The sequence below is a fragment of the Parasteatoda tepidariorum genome, chromosome 2, assembly GCF_043381705.1.
Source record: "Parasteatoda tepidariorum isolate YZ-2023 chromosome 2, CAS_Ptep_4.0, whole genome shotgun sequence".
Lineage (NCBI taxonomy): Eukaryota > Metazoa > Arthropoda > Arachnida > Araneae > Theridiidae > Parasteatoda > Parasteatoda tepidariorum.
The window spans coordinates 101,292,156-101,307,189 of record NC_092205.1 but is presented as its reverse complement, the minus strand read 5'-3'; the positions used below and the strand labels follow the sequence as shown (position 1 = coordinate 101,307,189).

Here is a 15,034-nt window from a genome sequence, read left to right as displayed (position 1 = left end):
ATTGTTAGACTATAAATTTTATTTGATTAACTGAGACAACAAGAATTTTGATAAATATATCTACCTACAAATTGCTTTGAGACAAAGTTTTGATATGTGTAGAGTGCTGTTGTGTCACAACAACCAGAAATAAGACGTGAGTTGTACCAAACAATTTATTTATACATTCACACGAAAAATCACAAAATATTACCCAAAAGAAATATCTCTTCTCAGAAAAAAANCTTTTTCAACAACAAAAAAAGAACATCACTTCTCGTGTGTGTCTCTCAAGCAACATCATTTTAGCATTACCTCTCGAGGAATTGATGCTTTTAGCTCAGTTGTCACACACTGTTACGTTACAGTGCCAAGAGTTTACTACTAAAAGGAAATGATCTGATTCGCTTAATGCGGATGGATCACATATAAATAAAGAATCCACTATTATAGTTCTTATTATTCAGATATAATACGTACAAATCAATAATAAAAAGATGGATATAAGTGATATCTTACAAATTTGTAGAATTGCACTTTAATTCTTACGTAGTTACAATTGGGTGACTTAAAACGATTCGCACTCACGCTATAACGTCCGTTTTCACTCCTGACGAAAAGGTCGCTATATCCAAGGGCGACAGTAGTTACGTATACAATCAGGTCATGTATACGTAAAAAAATTTTTTTACACAGGACATTTTATGAGCAACAATTTCTTACTTTCAACTCTTTTTATGTTATGCTCTTATATAAAAAATCATTAAGTAAAGGAATATTTAATTGACTTTAAAATATAGCTTTTTAGGAAATTTCTGCAATTTGTCAATGGAACCACATTATACCTCATTGTGTGCCCCCTAATTTGTCTACAATTATTTCCTTTCGTATGATAATATATTTTAGTACAGTATAATACCTGACCAAGTATCGAAATAGTAGGTTAACATTAAGGGGAATAATGGGGCAATATATATACTATATGAGCAACTATTTCCCAACTTTAAGGCTTTAATTATAAACGCACTTACAAAAAATATCAAAGGTCAAAAATAACTAATTTAGTAAAATGTAGCAAGAGATTTATGTAAAATATCACATTGCATCGTTATTTTGATTCATCCATTTTTTCCTTAAAAAAAAAGAGTACTCTTAAAAGAAGGCTGAAAAGCGGAATCAAATGAAATATATTTTGCCGTTTATTTGCTAAAATGTTGTTGAAGCCGATATGTGTGCTGTACTAGTAGAGCCACATACATTTATTAGAACAAAAAAAGTTACTTCTTAGGTTTCCTTGTGTCTACAGAGATAGACCAATGCGCTGTTTATAATTAATGTGTTAATCGGATCAGCATTATTTTTCATGAGCTCGCAATACAAAGCACGCAAAACCGCAAATCAAAATATTAATAAACATTATTGCATGTAATGTTTAATCACATGAAAAAGCTACCCTTCTTGGTAGTGAGTAGTATAATATTCAGATTTGTATTTTATTTGCTAAAAAAAATTTTTATTTTTTATTTTTTAAAAAATTAAGAAAGACACTTTACAACAGTTTCGTTACTATAATTAATGTGCATTGGTGCCCTGTGCCTCTTTGAACCTTTAAGATTTCATTTTAGTTTCTTTTTTTTTTTGTGTACTTAATCAGAAAAATTATTAGCAACATAACTTAAAATGCATGCTTTATTTTACCATAAAAATAAAACACAACTGATATTTACAAAAAATGTTTTATAAATAACAATCAACGCATATTACTCGTAACCATCGTCCAAATTATCATCTTCATCATCCAAGTAGTTTTCACCATTATCAAAATAACTAGTTGCATAGTCGTTCTCCTGAAAAAAAAAAGTAATTGTTATAAAAACTTCAATAAGGTCCTTTCCCCCCCTAATATTTCGAAAAGAATATTAGAGGAATTTTTACATTTACAAGTCATGAAAGAAGAAAGGAACCATTGCGAGGATTTCTCCGAAATAAATACTTTTCTGAATAATTTCAAAGATTAATCTATCCTTTTTTAATAACATTTTGTACATAAATACAAAAAATGTAATTAACCAACCGAAAAATTGTTTTAAAAGCTCTCATCTGAAATTTTTTCTGTTTCATTTGAAAAAATAAAAATTTTGAAATGCATTGGGAACTAAAGTTTTTAATGTCAAAAAGGAATTGGAAAGGATAATTTTTATTTCATTTATACTTACAATAACATTTTAAAAATGCAAATAAGCTGTTTCAAAAATAATTTTAAAAAAAACCTTTCTTCTGGAAATGAAGATAGAGTACTTTTGTATAAAGTTGTACTAAAGCAGGAAGACTGAAAATATTGTTTCAGGTCAAATGATGGCAAAGTTGAAATCGTTTCAAAAAATTTAATGTTCAACTTAATAGTTAAAAAAAATTGAAAGATAATAATATAATATAATAATTTTTCATTACTATCTCATTCTTAAACATCTAGTATATTGCAAAACACTTATTATAATATTTCCTTTGGAGATGAAAATAACCCACTCTAAATTTGAAATTTGTTCTAATTTCTTTTTAAAGTATTGGACTTTATGGTACCTTAATATAAATTTATTAATTGTCCCTATTTTGTAGCCACTCTGGTTTCCAGTAAACTTGTTTATGCACAAAAACAAGAATTATAAATTTAGTATGTTAATGAAAGTTGATAGTTTGAAAATGAATAGGTAAATTGCTATTGAAGAAAAATACTTTTTTAAGTAGCTTAAAAAATTAAATTTTTTGTGTTTATTGTGATGAGTTTTGACCCATGAAACCCGAGTCCTACATTGAGTCAGTCTTAAAAAAATCTAAGAAATACATTATAACAAAGATCTATAGAAGATGACAATTAAAAGCAAGTATCAGCTTCAGTAGGAGAGAGATGAAGTCTAAAGTGCAGAACCTGATCACATATTAAAAAAAAAAAGATGATGTGTAATTTGTATAGAGAGGTTGCCTGGTAGAGTGATATGTATAGATTTTCACTGTTTAAGTATTTAAGCTATTGTAAAGTTAAAATTCATTTGTCTCTCCTAATAAAAATACTCATATACTTTAACTTCTATCACTTTCTCCAAAATTATTTACTAATGCTAGTTTAGCTGCAGAGTCTCATTTCAGAATCAATGCTAAAAAAAAAAACCACTAATTAAAAAAAAAAAAAAAATTGAAATTTATGTAAAAATAAATTTAAAAGAAAAACAAAATTTTAAATCAATTAAAAATAATTTACTTTTTTTTCAGCACATAATATAATAACTTGCTGAAAATATTCTTTACAGTAAAAAATTCAGATTTTGCTGGCACAAGTAAGTTACAGCTATTTAATTAATCCATTTTAATTTTTTCAAAAAAATAAATAAACAAACAAGACAATATATTTTTTAGAATAAAAAATTTAGATTTTTCTGGCATAAATAAGTTACCCCTATTAATCCATTTTAATTTTAGCACAAAAAAACTTAAAAATAAAAGGAAACTACTATTTAAAAATTTTTTTTAAAAAAGAGCCGATGGCATTCCACGTCATTGGCAGCTTCATCACGGCTATTAAGGGTTTAGCTGGTGAAACGAAAAAGTACCACACTTTACATTTCTATATTTTCTTTTAAGAATTTGTTTAATAATTATTTTTTTTATCACCAGACGCTTGTGCTTTATAGACAACAGTAAAATTTCCTGGTAAAATATTTTCCTATAAAGGAATTGAAAATATGTAGAGTTGAGAATCATTATTTTATATAAATAATTATTAACCTCTTCCATTTCTTCGTCTTCATATTCTTCAACATTTTCTGCTCCTTCTTCTTCTTCCTCATCGGGATCAAGAGTGTTCTCTTTCTCTTCCAGTGCCTTTTGAAAGTATGAAACATACATTAAATAACTCACACATTTACAACTGAATAATTCAGATCTAGAAGAAGATTAATTCTAATACAAGGTTGCCACTCATACCAGGAAAAAAAAAATCGCCCTTTTTTTCCCTCTAGTACATATTATACACAATATATTAAGAGAAAACACAATTACTGTTCTCTTGTGAGAGCTAAATTGGGCTAACTATATTTATTAGCTTTAATTGCAGGAAAAACAGTTGAACATACTTAAATAATGCTATAGTAAATGAAATAGTTTATTACAGTTGGAATATCCTTAAATATCCCATGGAATACCCAGTTGAGTGGTCACCATTTTTTTAAAAGACAAAAATTGAAACAGAATACCCAGTATTTTCCCAGTTTATAAAGAAAAAATCAAATTTCCGTACATTTTCCCTGTTATTTTAGGTGACTTTTTAAATTCCCTGTATTTTTCAGGTTTTTCCTGTGGAGTGGCAACCCTGAACACACAATATATTAAGAGGAAACAGACATTCACTAGAATCTTGAGAATGTCTGATCAAAGGTTACCACAAATTTACGAATAATACTTTTCTTGTTTGAAAGTGTTCTTCAATATTTTCGTTAAATGTTAGCTAACTTGGTTTATTTTTGAGTTAAATATACGTTTACGATCTTTACACTAACCTAAACTGACATTATTTACCGAAATTTGCTACTCAGAGCTAGATTGATATATTAAATGCATTTTTCCCCTTTAATGTGTTACTTTAGATTGTAGGTTCCCAATTTCGCATCACCATCGACTTTTCAAATCTAAAATTTTTCTACCAAAATAAGAGTAATAAATTTTTTTAAAATCCTAATTTGATTCTTTTAGTATATTTATTATGATACTCTTCTGTCCCTGTCTTATTTTTTAAAGACTATTTTAGAATAATATATAAAATTAATTCTTATAACAAATTTGATGAATAACTATAATTTAATATTTTTGCTTACCAAACAGACTGATATATTAAATACAATTTGTGCCTGTGTCAAATTGTGCATGAAATTTAATCATTTAAGGAATCTCTTTATCAGTAATTTATAATATATTAAATAGTACATTAATACAATTTGTAGCAAAAAATATAACAGTTAATAAATTCAGACACTGATTTAAATAAAATGTAATATGATGTAATGTAGAACGAAACAAGTCCTTGCTTTCACTAATGATGTAATATTGATAACAAGAAGTAAAAATGCACTTGTTGACCTTTTTAAAGACTTAATTAAAGAAGCTAGTCTTTTTGGTTCAGAAATAAATTGTGATAAGACCAAATACATGATAATGGATTGTAGGGGAACGGATATATAAACAGAACTACAAACCAATGAAATGACAAAATTTGAGAGAGTTAGGGAATTTAAGTACTTGGGTTCAGTTGTCACTGAAAACAATATTATGCCAGAGATTAAGCAAAGACTAAATGATGGAAATCGCAGTTATTTTACACTTAAGAGATTGCTAACATCAAAAGTAATAACGAGAAAAACAAAGCTTCAGGTTTATAAAACTATAAGACCAACCGCTATCTATGGATCAGAGACGTAGACTCCAATCCAGAAACAAGAAAAAATGCTGATTACCTGGGAAAGAAAAATTATTAGAACTATTTTTGGACCTGTCAAAGAGGGTGATCTGTGGAGATGGCGATACAATTTTGAAATTGCAACACTATTTAAAGAAAAAGATATAATAAATTATGTAAATGCAAAGAGAATTTAATGGCTAGGACACCTTGAGAGAATGGAGGATAACAGAGGCACTAAGAAGATATTCAATGGGCAGTGCCAGGGCCAAAGGAAAAGAGGAAGGCCGGTCAAAAGATGGTTTGATGAGGTGGAAAAAGACCTTAAGACTCTAAAAGTCCGAAACTGGAAACAAAGAGCTAGAGACAGACGACTTTGGAGGAAAATTGTTAGTGAGGCCATGGTCCAACATGGACTGTAATGCCAGGGAGTTAGTTAGCTAGTTAGATGTAACGTTTATCTTAAAATGAACTGTATTAAGGTAGAATCATAGGATTACATTACATTTAAGAAACAACTCTTTCAGTTTTAAAATCTTAATTCAGAAAACAATCAAAATCGAAGATTTAATAATAGCTTATTAGAATAAGAAAAATAAATATTAAAGAGAAGTATCTTTTAATTCAGGATAGAAAATATTTTACATCAAAACAATTCTTTAATGACTTTTATTCATTTTATACTGATGACAACTAAAATAATATTGAAGTTAATGTGGGAAAACTTGCTCCTACCATGAGAATTTACAACAACAGGAAAACTATAACAACATATTAACATAACTGTAACAACTGTTATAAATAGTTGTACAGTCGCCCCAACTTAATCGCACATCAGATAATTGAATAACCCCCACTATACAGATAAAATTTAATGGAACCAAAACATGTTGTATGAAACGAGTATTGAATTTCCATGGTGAAATAGTTATTTGTTGTTTGCAGTACTCGCTTAATTGCATAAAAAAGAGATACTAAAATGAAAAATATATCGATACATAATTTATTACTAAAAAATTTTTCGTCAGTCAGAATGGAATTTCTGTTTTTTAATGTTAAGAAGATCAGAGTACAATAGGTGGTCACTTATATACTTCTAGTCTAGTCACTTGTTTAGTTAAACCTGTTTACACACTAGTGCGTCTTTCTCTAAAGTAGAACAATCATTGCTTACTCCAAGGAATAACTCTGAGTTGGTAGCACGATATGCGAGAAAAGGAATAATCAGGGAGAAAAAAAGGTCTTGATAACAATAAATTTTAAAAAAATCACAAACAGAAATAGATAATCAATTTGGAATTTTTAAAGTAACAAGGCAAAAAAAAGCATCAATTTGTTTCTTTTAATAATCCTGCATATCGAATAATAAAAGAGTTAATTTTAAAAATAATTTTTAAAAAAATAACATTTATATAATTTCAAACCCTTTTTTCAACTTTTTTTAGGCAAGTTGTAATTGAGAATTGTACCTTCAAATTATAAATTAAGTCACGTTTCTTTTTAGTAATAACATCTTAAATTATAAATGGAAAAAAAAAAGTTTTTAAACCACAAGATGTTTCTTGGGTGAAAGACACCAAACAAAGAAACACTGGATTAAGAATCTCTTCTTTCTAATAAAAACTACTCTGATTGAGCAACTTGCAATTACAAATAGTGAAAGGTTGAGAAATTTCCTTAAGGAGGGGAGATGCAAATTCAGAGTTGAAAGTAACACAGTGCTGTTTACTGAAGGCGGTAGCATTGGGGAAAAAGTATTGCTTTTCTTTCACCCCTCTCGTTTGAAAAAAGGATGCCAAATCCTGCGATTATCAGATGCATTTACTGAATAAGTCATTCTCTAAAAGTGACAGACTCTGATTCCTAACCTACCCATTTATTTAAAAAAAATTAAATACGAAGAAAAGAAAAGGTAATTTAAATTTATCCACATAGTTTTCTTTTTCTCCCATTCCATAACTGAAATTTTTTTTCAGGATTAAGAAATAAAAATGCATTATGCTTAAAATTAAAGAATTGGTAGAATTTTTAATACAATATTTATAGTCGCACAAAGGAAATTATTAACCAGTAAATTAGCCAAATATCAAAAAAGTATTAGCTAATTTTCAAATGGGTTAATCAAAGGCAAATCTTAACAGTTTTATATGATTCATTCTCCCCCCACCATTGAATCAAAATACAAATTTATGATAAATTGAACTATCTTATAAAATGCAACTTCAAATCAAGAGTCATTATACAGTTGAGGAGGAGATTATGTAGAAGTTTTATCGTCTTTGAGGAAAATAAATAAGAATAGGTTGAGGTTTATAACTTCTTAAACTACAGCAGTAATAAAAAGATAAATCTGAAACAATGTTTGGTGTTTCTTTAGATTCCAACTATTTTTTTAAATACATATATTTCATTATTAACAAAACATTTCATTCAAGTCTTATTTATTAATAAAATCCTTTTTACTTTCTCACTTAGAATCATTCAGAAAAAAAGAAGTTGAAGTTATTTGAATAATTTAAATCCGCTTTATGGGATTTATACAACTAACAGAGATTTTTTTTAAATAGAAATATGAGCTGCGGTTTAACATGTTTATTGCCAGTCGAGTGCAGATGGTTATAATTGAAAAGTGGTAATCTATAAAGATAAAATCAAAGTTAAATTTTTGTTGGAATGATAAAATGCATGCCACTTAATCAGCTTTAATGACACAAACTGTAGGAAAGAGTTTCGTCACATGATATCGCGTGATTCGTCAATGTTACGTGTTAATGTTCACTTTACTGTTTTTTTTATATTTGCATTATCTCTCATATTGCTTAGATTATCTGGATTAATTTTAATTAGTTATGCAACCTATCTAACAGAGCCTACTGTAATAAAAAAATAATAATAATAAAAGATTTGTTTCGAAATATTTTAATTAACATAATTTTCAGGATCAAGGGGAATCTATATTTTTCTTGTAGGTAGAAAAGTTGTTCACTAACACTTTGACTAAAATGCTATTTGTTTTGCCTTTACGATTTTATCACATTTGGCAAGGTGGCGAATGCTTAGTGCGGGCCTTGAACATTTTTTGAGGAGAAACCCTTCAATAATTTTTTTCAGATATATACCTATAAAAAAATCTGCACTAAACTTTTACTTTTCCATATTTGCATCCTGAAAAATTCAGTATAAGATTTTTAAAACGCTGTTTTAAAAATGCTAAAATGCATAAATTCCAAGTATGAATGTTACTGTTAATTGAAACTTTTTAAATACAACAAAAAATGTTAAGACTATGAAAAATCAATAAAAAAATATAAACAATATCTTTATAAAAGTTTTTGCAAATTTCTGATTAATTTTTTTAATAAATTTTTTTTAAAAATCAATGCTATAAAAAATGTTATAATATACAATATATAAAAACAGATTTAAATCAATCAACCCTGATGGATTATAAGTTAATTTTGATCCATTTTTAAACATTTAGAAAATGCACGACAAAACATATATTTTTCAGCACCCTCATAAATATAACAATAAAGAGGTCATTCATTGAAAAAATAAATAACGAAAAAAAGGGAAGATCATTAAAGGAATAAAATAAAAGATGCAGGGAAGAATCAAATGTGTTTTATATCAAAGAAGTGTACTAAGAAAAAATCTTGCAACACAATGGTTTGAAAAGATTGATACATGCAGATTCATACTTAAATTTCCAAGTTATGTAGTAATCGAATGGGATTAAAATGGGAGCTAAAAAATGTTTAAGAATAAAACTTTATGCTTTAGTACATAACTTAAAATAGCAGGAGAAAAAAGAAAGCAAAATAATTCAATACAAAAAAAAGAAAAAAAAAAAAGAATGAAAATTTGAAACCATTAATTCTTCTAATACCTGCAATTTTTCTACGACTGCAGTCTCTTTTTTCACAATAGGTTTCTTCACAATTTTTCTCTTTTTTTTTGGCTTTTCAAAAAGTTCACGTGGGAAAAGGCTTTTATCTGAAACAGCAATTAAAAAATTTATTTTAGAATAGAAAGATACTTCGTGAATAAGTTTTATTATGGACATAATTAAAGAAGAAATTTAAAAAAAAACAACTCTTAAATAGAAACTATAGAATATTTCACCCTATCAAGTTATTCAACAAATAATAACGTTTTCAGGTACAAGATATCAGAATAAATTGCATATGTAGTAAATGTTGGTGCATTAAACATATCACATTTATATAAAATAATTCCCATTAAAATGCATTCAGAGATCTAACATTTTTTTAAAGAACTAATTTATTTCCATTAACTCTTAATTGTATTGACATAGTTCTTCAGTATTGTTTTGGAATTAATCTTATAAAATCTTTAAACTACATGGCTATAAGAAATCAAACACTTTTCTTTCTTGTAATAATAATCATTTATTACAATATCTTTTTTAGTCAAATCCATTCATTTTTTTCTTCTTCAAAATTCGAGATAGTTGGGAATTTTATCAAATTTTAAAAAGCAAACCAGCTGGGTTGCAGGAGGGGATATTTACAAAGAGCGAAAGATTTGATTTTAACAACAAAAATTATGAAAACAGCCATTAAAAAAAAGTTTTTTTTCATATTAGAAAAATCAAAATAAATTTTCTAAAATGTTATTAAATTAATAACTAAAGTATTAGCATTATAACAAAATTAAATAGCAGAATTGGAGTTAAAATGGTAACCATAGATATTTGTTTCTAACTTTTTGATCATTCACATTTTTAAAAAATCCATTTACAAAAGCTTAATTATTTGTGAGCCCAACTCAAAAATCCTGAAAATTTCTTGAGTAAAATCATTAAAGACGCATTTTAAAAAATAATGTCTTTGTAAATTGAAATCATTGCTATTTCACAACATGAAATTCAAAATAAATTATAAGCAGCATAATTTAAATGAATAATTATGTATAAGTTTACTTTTATCATTAATTACACTTATTATCATTAAACACATAACTAGAATAATAATTTAAAAAAACGATTAATTAATTGAATAAAGTATGCTTCATCTACAAATAAATTGTATGTTTGAATCAATATTTATGAAGCGCAGTCATACCTTTGCACACACTAAAAATAGTATAAATAAACAAATTAATAAAATAATGGACTGTAGAAACAAATTCTAATCAAAACGAGAAAGTTAGTGCTAAGCGATATTCTATTGGGTAAAAAAAAATAATTAAAGAAGGATCTGTTTATACTGCTGGCAGCTTGCCAACAAAAAATAAAAATGTCTTTTGGAAAAAATATCAGACAAATAAATAAATAAAAAAATGGAATAATGTTTAAATTAAAAATATTTTTTGCCAATATAAACTCTAAACATAACTTATAATGAAACGTAACTTGAAATTTTTGGACCTTGGAACTCTGGATCGCGGTTAAAGAAAAATCGGGAAATCCAGATTTTTCCGGAGCACAATCATCTCTGTCTAAGGTAAAAAACGTTTCGAGAAAATCACATTTATACAGAACAAAAGCTCTTCCAGATAAATTGGAATTTTTACCCGAGCAATAGATAGAATAAAATCATCTCTTATTGAAATATAAAAAGACCAACAAAAATAGTACATGATTTACATAAATATGGTTTAAATTTTTACCCCATACAATCTGATCAGCAGCATGAATTGGTTGGTATTTATCAGTGTATCTCTCAATATCTTTTTTAACAGATACGGGTGGAATAAAATATCCAGATTCACGAAAAGAGGATCTAATTTCCTGCTTCAGTGTCACAAGGTAGTCTATTTTCTTCCCAGTAAGCAATGGTACAGGTTTGAATTGAAGAGGCTGAAATAGAATAACTTGTGTCATTGCTCTTAAAAATAGTAAATTTAAAAAACTATCCAACTAAATAATAATAGAAAATAAAATACTATATAACAGTTTTTACTAGATCATGCTAAACAATTCTGTTGTCAGACATTATTTTATAAACATTTTGATAATTAATATTTTAATAGCTAGTAATCAGTATCCAGTAACCACATCCATATATTCAAAAAAATTAACAATTTTAATTACATTTAATAATTTTGTTGAATTCTACTAATATATATATAACATTACTAATAACATTTACTAATATATAAAATTGATTTCAAAACTTAGAAGATTTGCTAGGATTATCAAAAAAATTTCTAACAGCTTTTGAAACTTTCTTTTACCTTTTTCTAAGACACATTTGCGTGAAAAAACATTTTCATCTTTAACCACTACAAAATGAAAATGCCGATCAAATCTAAAGAATGATGAAGAAATGCTTCATTTTGTAGTATCAACAATTTTGCTAAGATAATTGTCAACTATTTTGATAAGTTAATGTAACAAAAAAAATAAGCAGACATACTCTTCCCATTAATACCAGGGGTATGTCCAGATATATTGTGTTGTTGTTGTTACTTTACGTCGCACTAGAGCTGCACAATGGGCTATTGGCGACGGTCTGGGAAACATCCCTGATGATGAGCTTCTCACGAATCCNTTTCAAGGAGTTTTTAAATTGTAAATAGATACAAGATTATGCTCAGCACTGTAAAATTATAATTAAAAAAATTAAATTTTCAAAATTAAACAGCAATTGCTGCTTCTAAATTAGAGATGCAACATACAAATATTTGGTATTTAGCCTATACTGCTCAACACGGACGAATAATTGAAGAATAGTCTGCCCGAAGACAAAACTTAATTTGTTTTCAGCCCTATGAAGGGTTTATTCAATTAACAAAACAATTAATGAAGATAAACAAATTTGAGAAGGGTTCGATTACAAGAAAAATCATTTTGTGAAGGGTTCATTTTTAAGTTGAAATATTTTGTGTGAAGGGTACGTTTTTATGAAAAGATATTTTGTGAAGGGTCCGTTAACGGACTCAAATTTCTTCTAAACAGACCCCTGAATACTTAATCTTCCCATATGGGCTGTTAGAAGTAAGTAAGTTTTCTGAGTAGAGGCCTTCTCAAGTGGCTACACTTAATGTACAGACAATAGTTCATGTTTGAATTTATCGAAGCAATTGAATTTATTTTATTATATTTTTTAATTTGTTAATCACTTAAAATTTTCACATTGTTCCATGTCTTAAAATTAAAGACCTAAAATTGCAATAATAACATGCTACAATACCAGAATAAAATGCAAAGTAACTTATGGAATCCATAAAATTTTAATAAATATTGAGATCTCCACAGTTAATGAAATCCTGGTTTAGAGGATGTAGATCTCAAAATATTACTAAGTTTACAAGAAAAAACATTACAAGGTCTTTGATCAATAAAATGAGAAGATTTCTGTATCATAATCAGTGGCAGAATAATCATCAAGTCTTGGCAACTTCCGACACCAGCCTGCAAGAAAATTAACAGGTAAAAAATCACAGAAAGGGACCAACTCGAAAAGTATAACTCGTAGCCACGCCCAGCAAACATCTATGTGTTTTTTTAATCCAGTTTAAAATCCATTTGGCACCTTTGTGACTTTAGTTGGGGTGGCAGATCACGATATGGAAATACAGTCCAACACGCTTATAACGAGCTCGGATTTACCGAGGGAAACGAGAATATTTGGTTGGATCAATGTTAAGTCTATGGAACAGAAGTCGCTTTTAGCGAGCAATATTTTTCTGTCTTGCAATCTTTTTTTTTCATTTTTCTAGTCTTATTTTTTTTTCAAAATGATATGAAATGTGCGAGTTCAAAGTAAGCTGACAAACTATTTTAAATATGTAGATTAATGAAAAAAATAAATGTTTTGGTAAGAATCTTTTCCTTTATTTTTCTTTCCGTTTATATTTTCTTTCTTTTAAGACTGTAGCGCAACTAGAAATTTTTTGCTGGTTGTGGGGGGGTAGTTGTTATTAAATTAGGAAAAGTATTTAATTAAATTAATTAATGTAATTAAAGTAAGTAAGTATGAATTAAATTTTAAGTCAATTCAACCATTTGACCTCCCAAGCCCTCCCTTTTCTGGTTGCATGTCTACTTTAAGGATCCGTTTATTACGAGCACTCGGATTTAACGAGTCCATGTTTTAAACAAGTTCAACTGTACACCCAATAAAAAAATATTTTTATATGTTATTATCTTCTCATTTAAATTAAGATAAACTATTCTAGTTAGGATAAAAGCACAAACCAAAACTGCATATCATGTCATCATTGTGGTTGCTGGTCCATGGGATCGGTGGGAAACTAATGATCCATAGGATAGCTTCTGGTAGTCCCAGGCAAATTTTAGGGATCCAGAATCACTGGACATCACAAAAGAAATTAATCCCGTACAAATAGAGAATATTACCGTATTGGTAATCTTCCCAAACTGTGCCAAAATAATTGCCAAGTTTTGACAACTTCCGAGCAATAGCACACGAGATATTTAGAAAAAAATATCGCACAAAGAAACCAACTTCAAAAGCCAAACTCATACCCAAAGCACAAAGTAAATTTTGAAAGTTCAAAAACCTTTTGGCTCCTTAGAGATTGCATAAGGTTTCCCACTCAATTTCAGAAGAAGAAAAAAAATCGGACTTTTCCAGGTGTACCAGGTAAATTTAAACGAACATTGAGACTGTATTTTCATCAGTAATTTCTTTATTTTTAATGTGAAATATTACATTTACTGTGTAATAAAATATTAAATGAGGATGAGAACATTTCAGTTAGACTAAAATGTGAGACTTTTATAACATATAATTGTAATAGACGTTAGAAATCAGTTATTGAGATCAGAGTTAAATAATTCTATTACTGACAATTTTAAGACTAGCTATATTCCAAGTATGATATAGGAGTATTCCAGGTTTTTGTAAATAAAATTGCAACTTTCCCTGATTTTTGGAGTTAAAATAAAATTCCCGAACAATTCCAGGTTTTCTCTGACCCGTGGGAACCCTGTTGCATTATGCGCGGTCAGGTACCGATAAGGAAATGTTCTTACAAATATATATTTATACATAGTGGCTAGCTTTACTATACAAGTTTGTTTTTTGTATGTTGTTGTGTAAAAGTTTTTTTTAAAAGTTTTTTGTATGCCACTACCGAGCTGTCGTCATAACTTGGCGATTATTTAAGCGCAGGGACAAATTAAGAAATTTTATGAAAAATATTATAAAGATAGCAAACTTCGATTTATAAAATGTTTAATTTTTATGAAATGTATAAGGTGAAATACTGGATAAGTGGGAGGTGGTTGACTGACAGGACACGCATCTTGAGCAGGAAAAGATCCTCGAAATCGTCCTCTCCCTCTCCCCGCCATCGATTTAATTAATTAAATTTTTAAACAAAAGAGAGAATTCGCAGATAATTTGCAAGTCGACTTGTTTCATGCATCATGAAACCATGGAACCCAAGAAAAACAAAACCGTATACTTGGGGCTTATTTCTGTCCAACTTGAGTGCAAATTATGTTTTCAGAAAAATAAGACATAAAAGTAGAAAAAGGAAAAACGGAAATTAATTCCCTTTTATTAATATCATATGAAACATTTTAAACTCTAACAGCATTTTAAACTAATGAAAATTTGAACATTCCTCAATTTATGCGCAATAATTGAAAAAAAATACAGTATATCATAATTA

General features: G+C 28.1%; 1 protein-coding gene across 1 annotated transcript; it reads right to left on the bottom strand.

The window, feature by feature from the left end:
* Positions 1 to 1,650: 1,650 nt before the first annotated feature.
* Positions 1,651 to 14,832, bottom strand: LOC107455745 (RNA polymerase III subunit G). The gene is made up of 5 exons (XM_016073427.3): positions 14,625 to 14,832; positions 11,057 to 11,246; positions 9,312 to 9,418; positions 3,760 to 3,855; positions 1,651 to 1,826 (listed from the first exon to the last, which is right to left on the bottom strand). The coding sequence occupies exons 1-5, from the start codon at positions 14,709 to 14,711 to the stop codon at positions 1,740 to 1,742; spliced, it is 567 nt and encodes a 188-aa protein (XP_015928913.1). The 5' UTR covers positions 14,712 to 14,832; the 3' UTR covers positions 1,651 to 1,739.
* Positions 14,833 to 15,034: the final 202 nt, after the last annotated feature.

What these genes read in the sequence shown, in the direction of transcription:
- LOC107455745 (XM_016073427.3), bottom strand. Translation starts at nt 14,711, where the DNA reads ATGGCGGGGAGAGGGAGAGGACGATTTCGAGGATCTTTTCCTGCTCAA. An exon ending in CAGTCGTAGAAAAATTGCAG is followed by an intron (nt 3,856 to 9,311) that starts GTATTAGAAGAA and finishes TACTTTCAAAAG; the next exon opens with GCACTGGAAGAGAAAGAGAA. An exon ending in AAGACGAAGAAATGGAAGAG is followed by an intron (nt 1,827 to 3,759) that starts GTTAATAATTAT and finishes TTTTTTTTTCAG; the next exon opens with GAGAACGACTATGCAACTAG.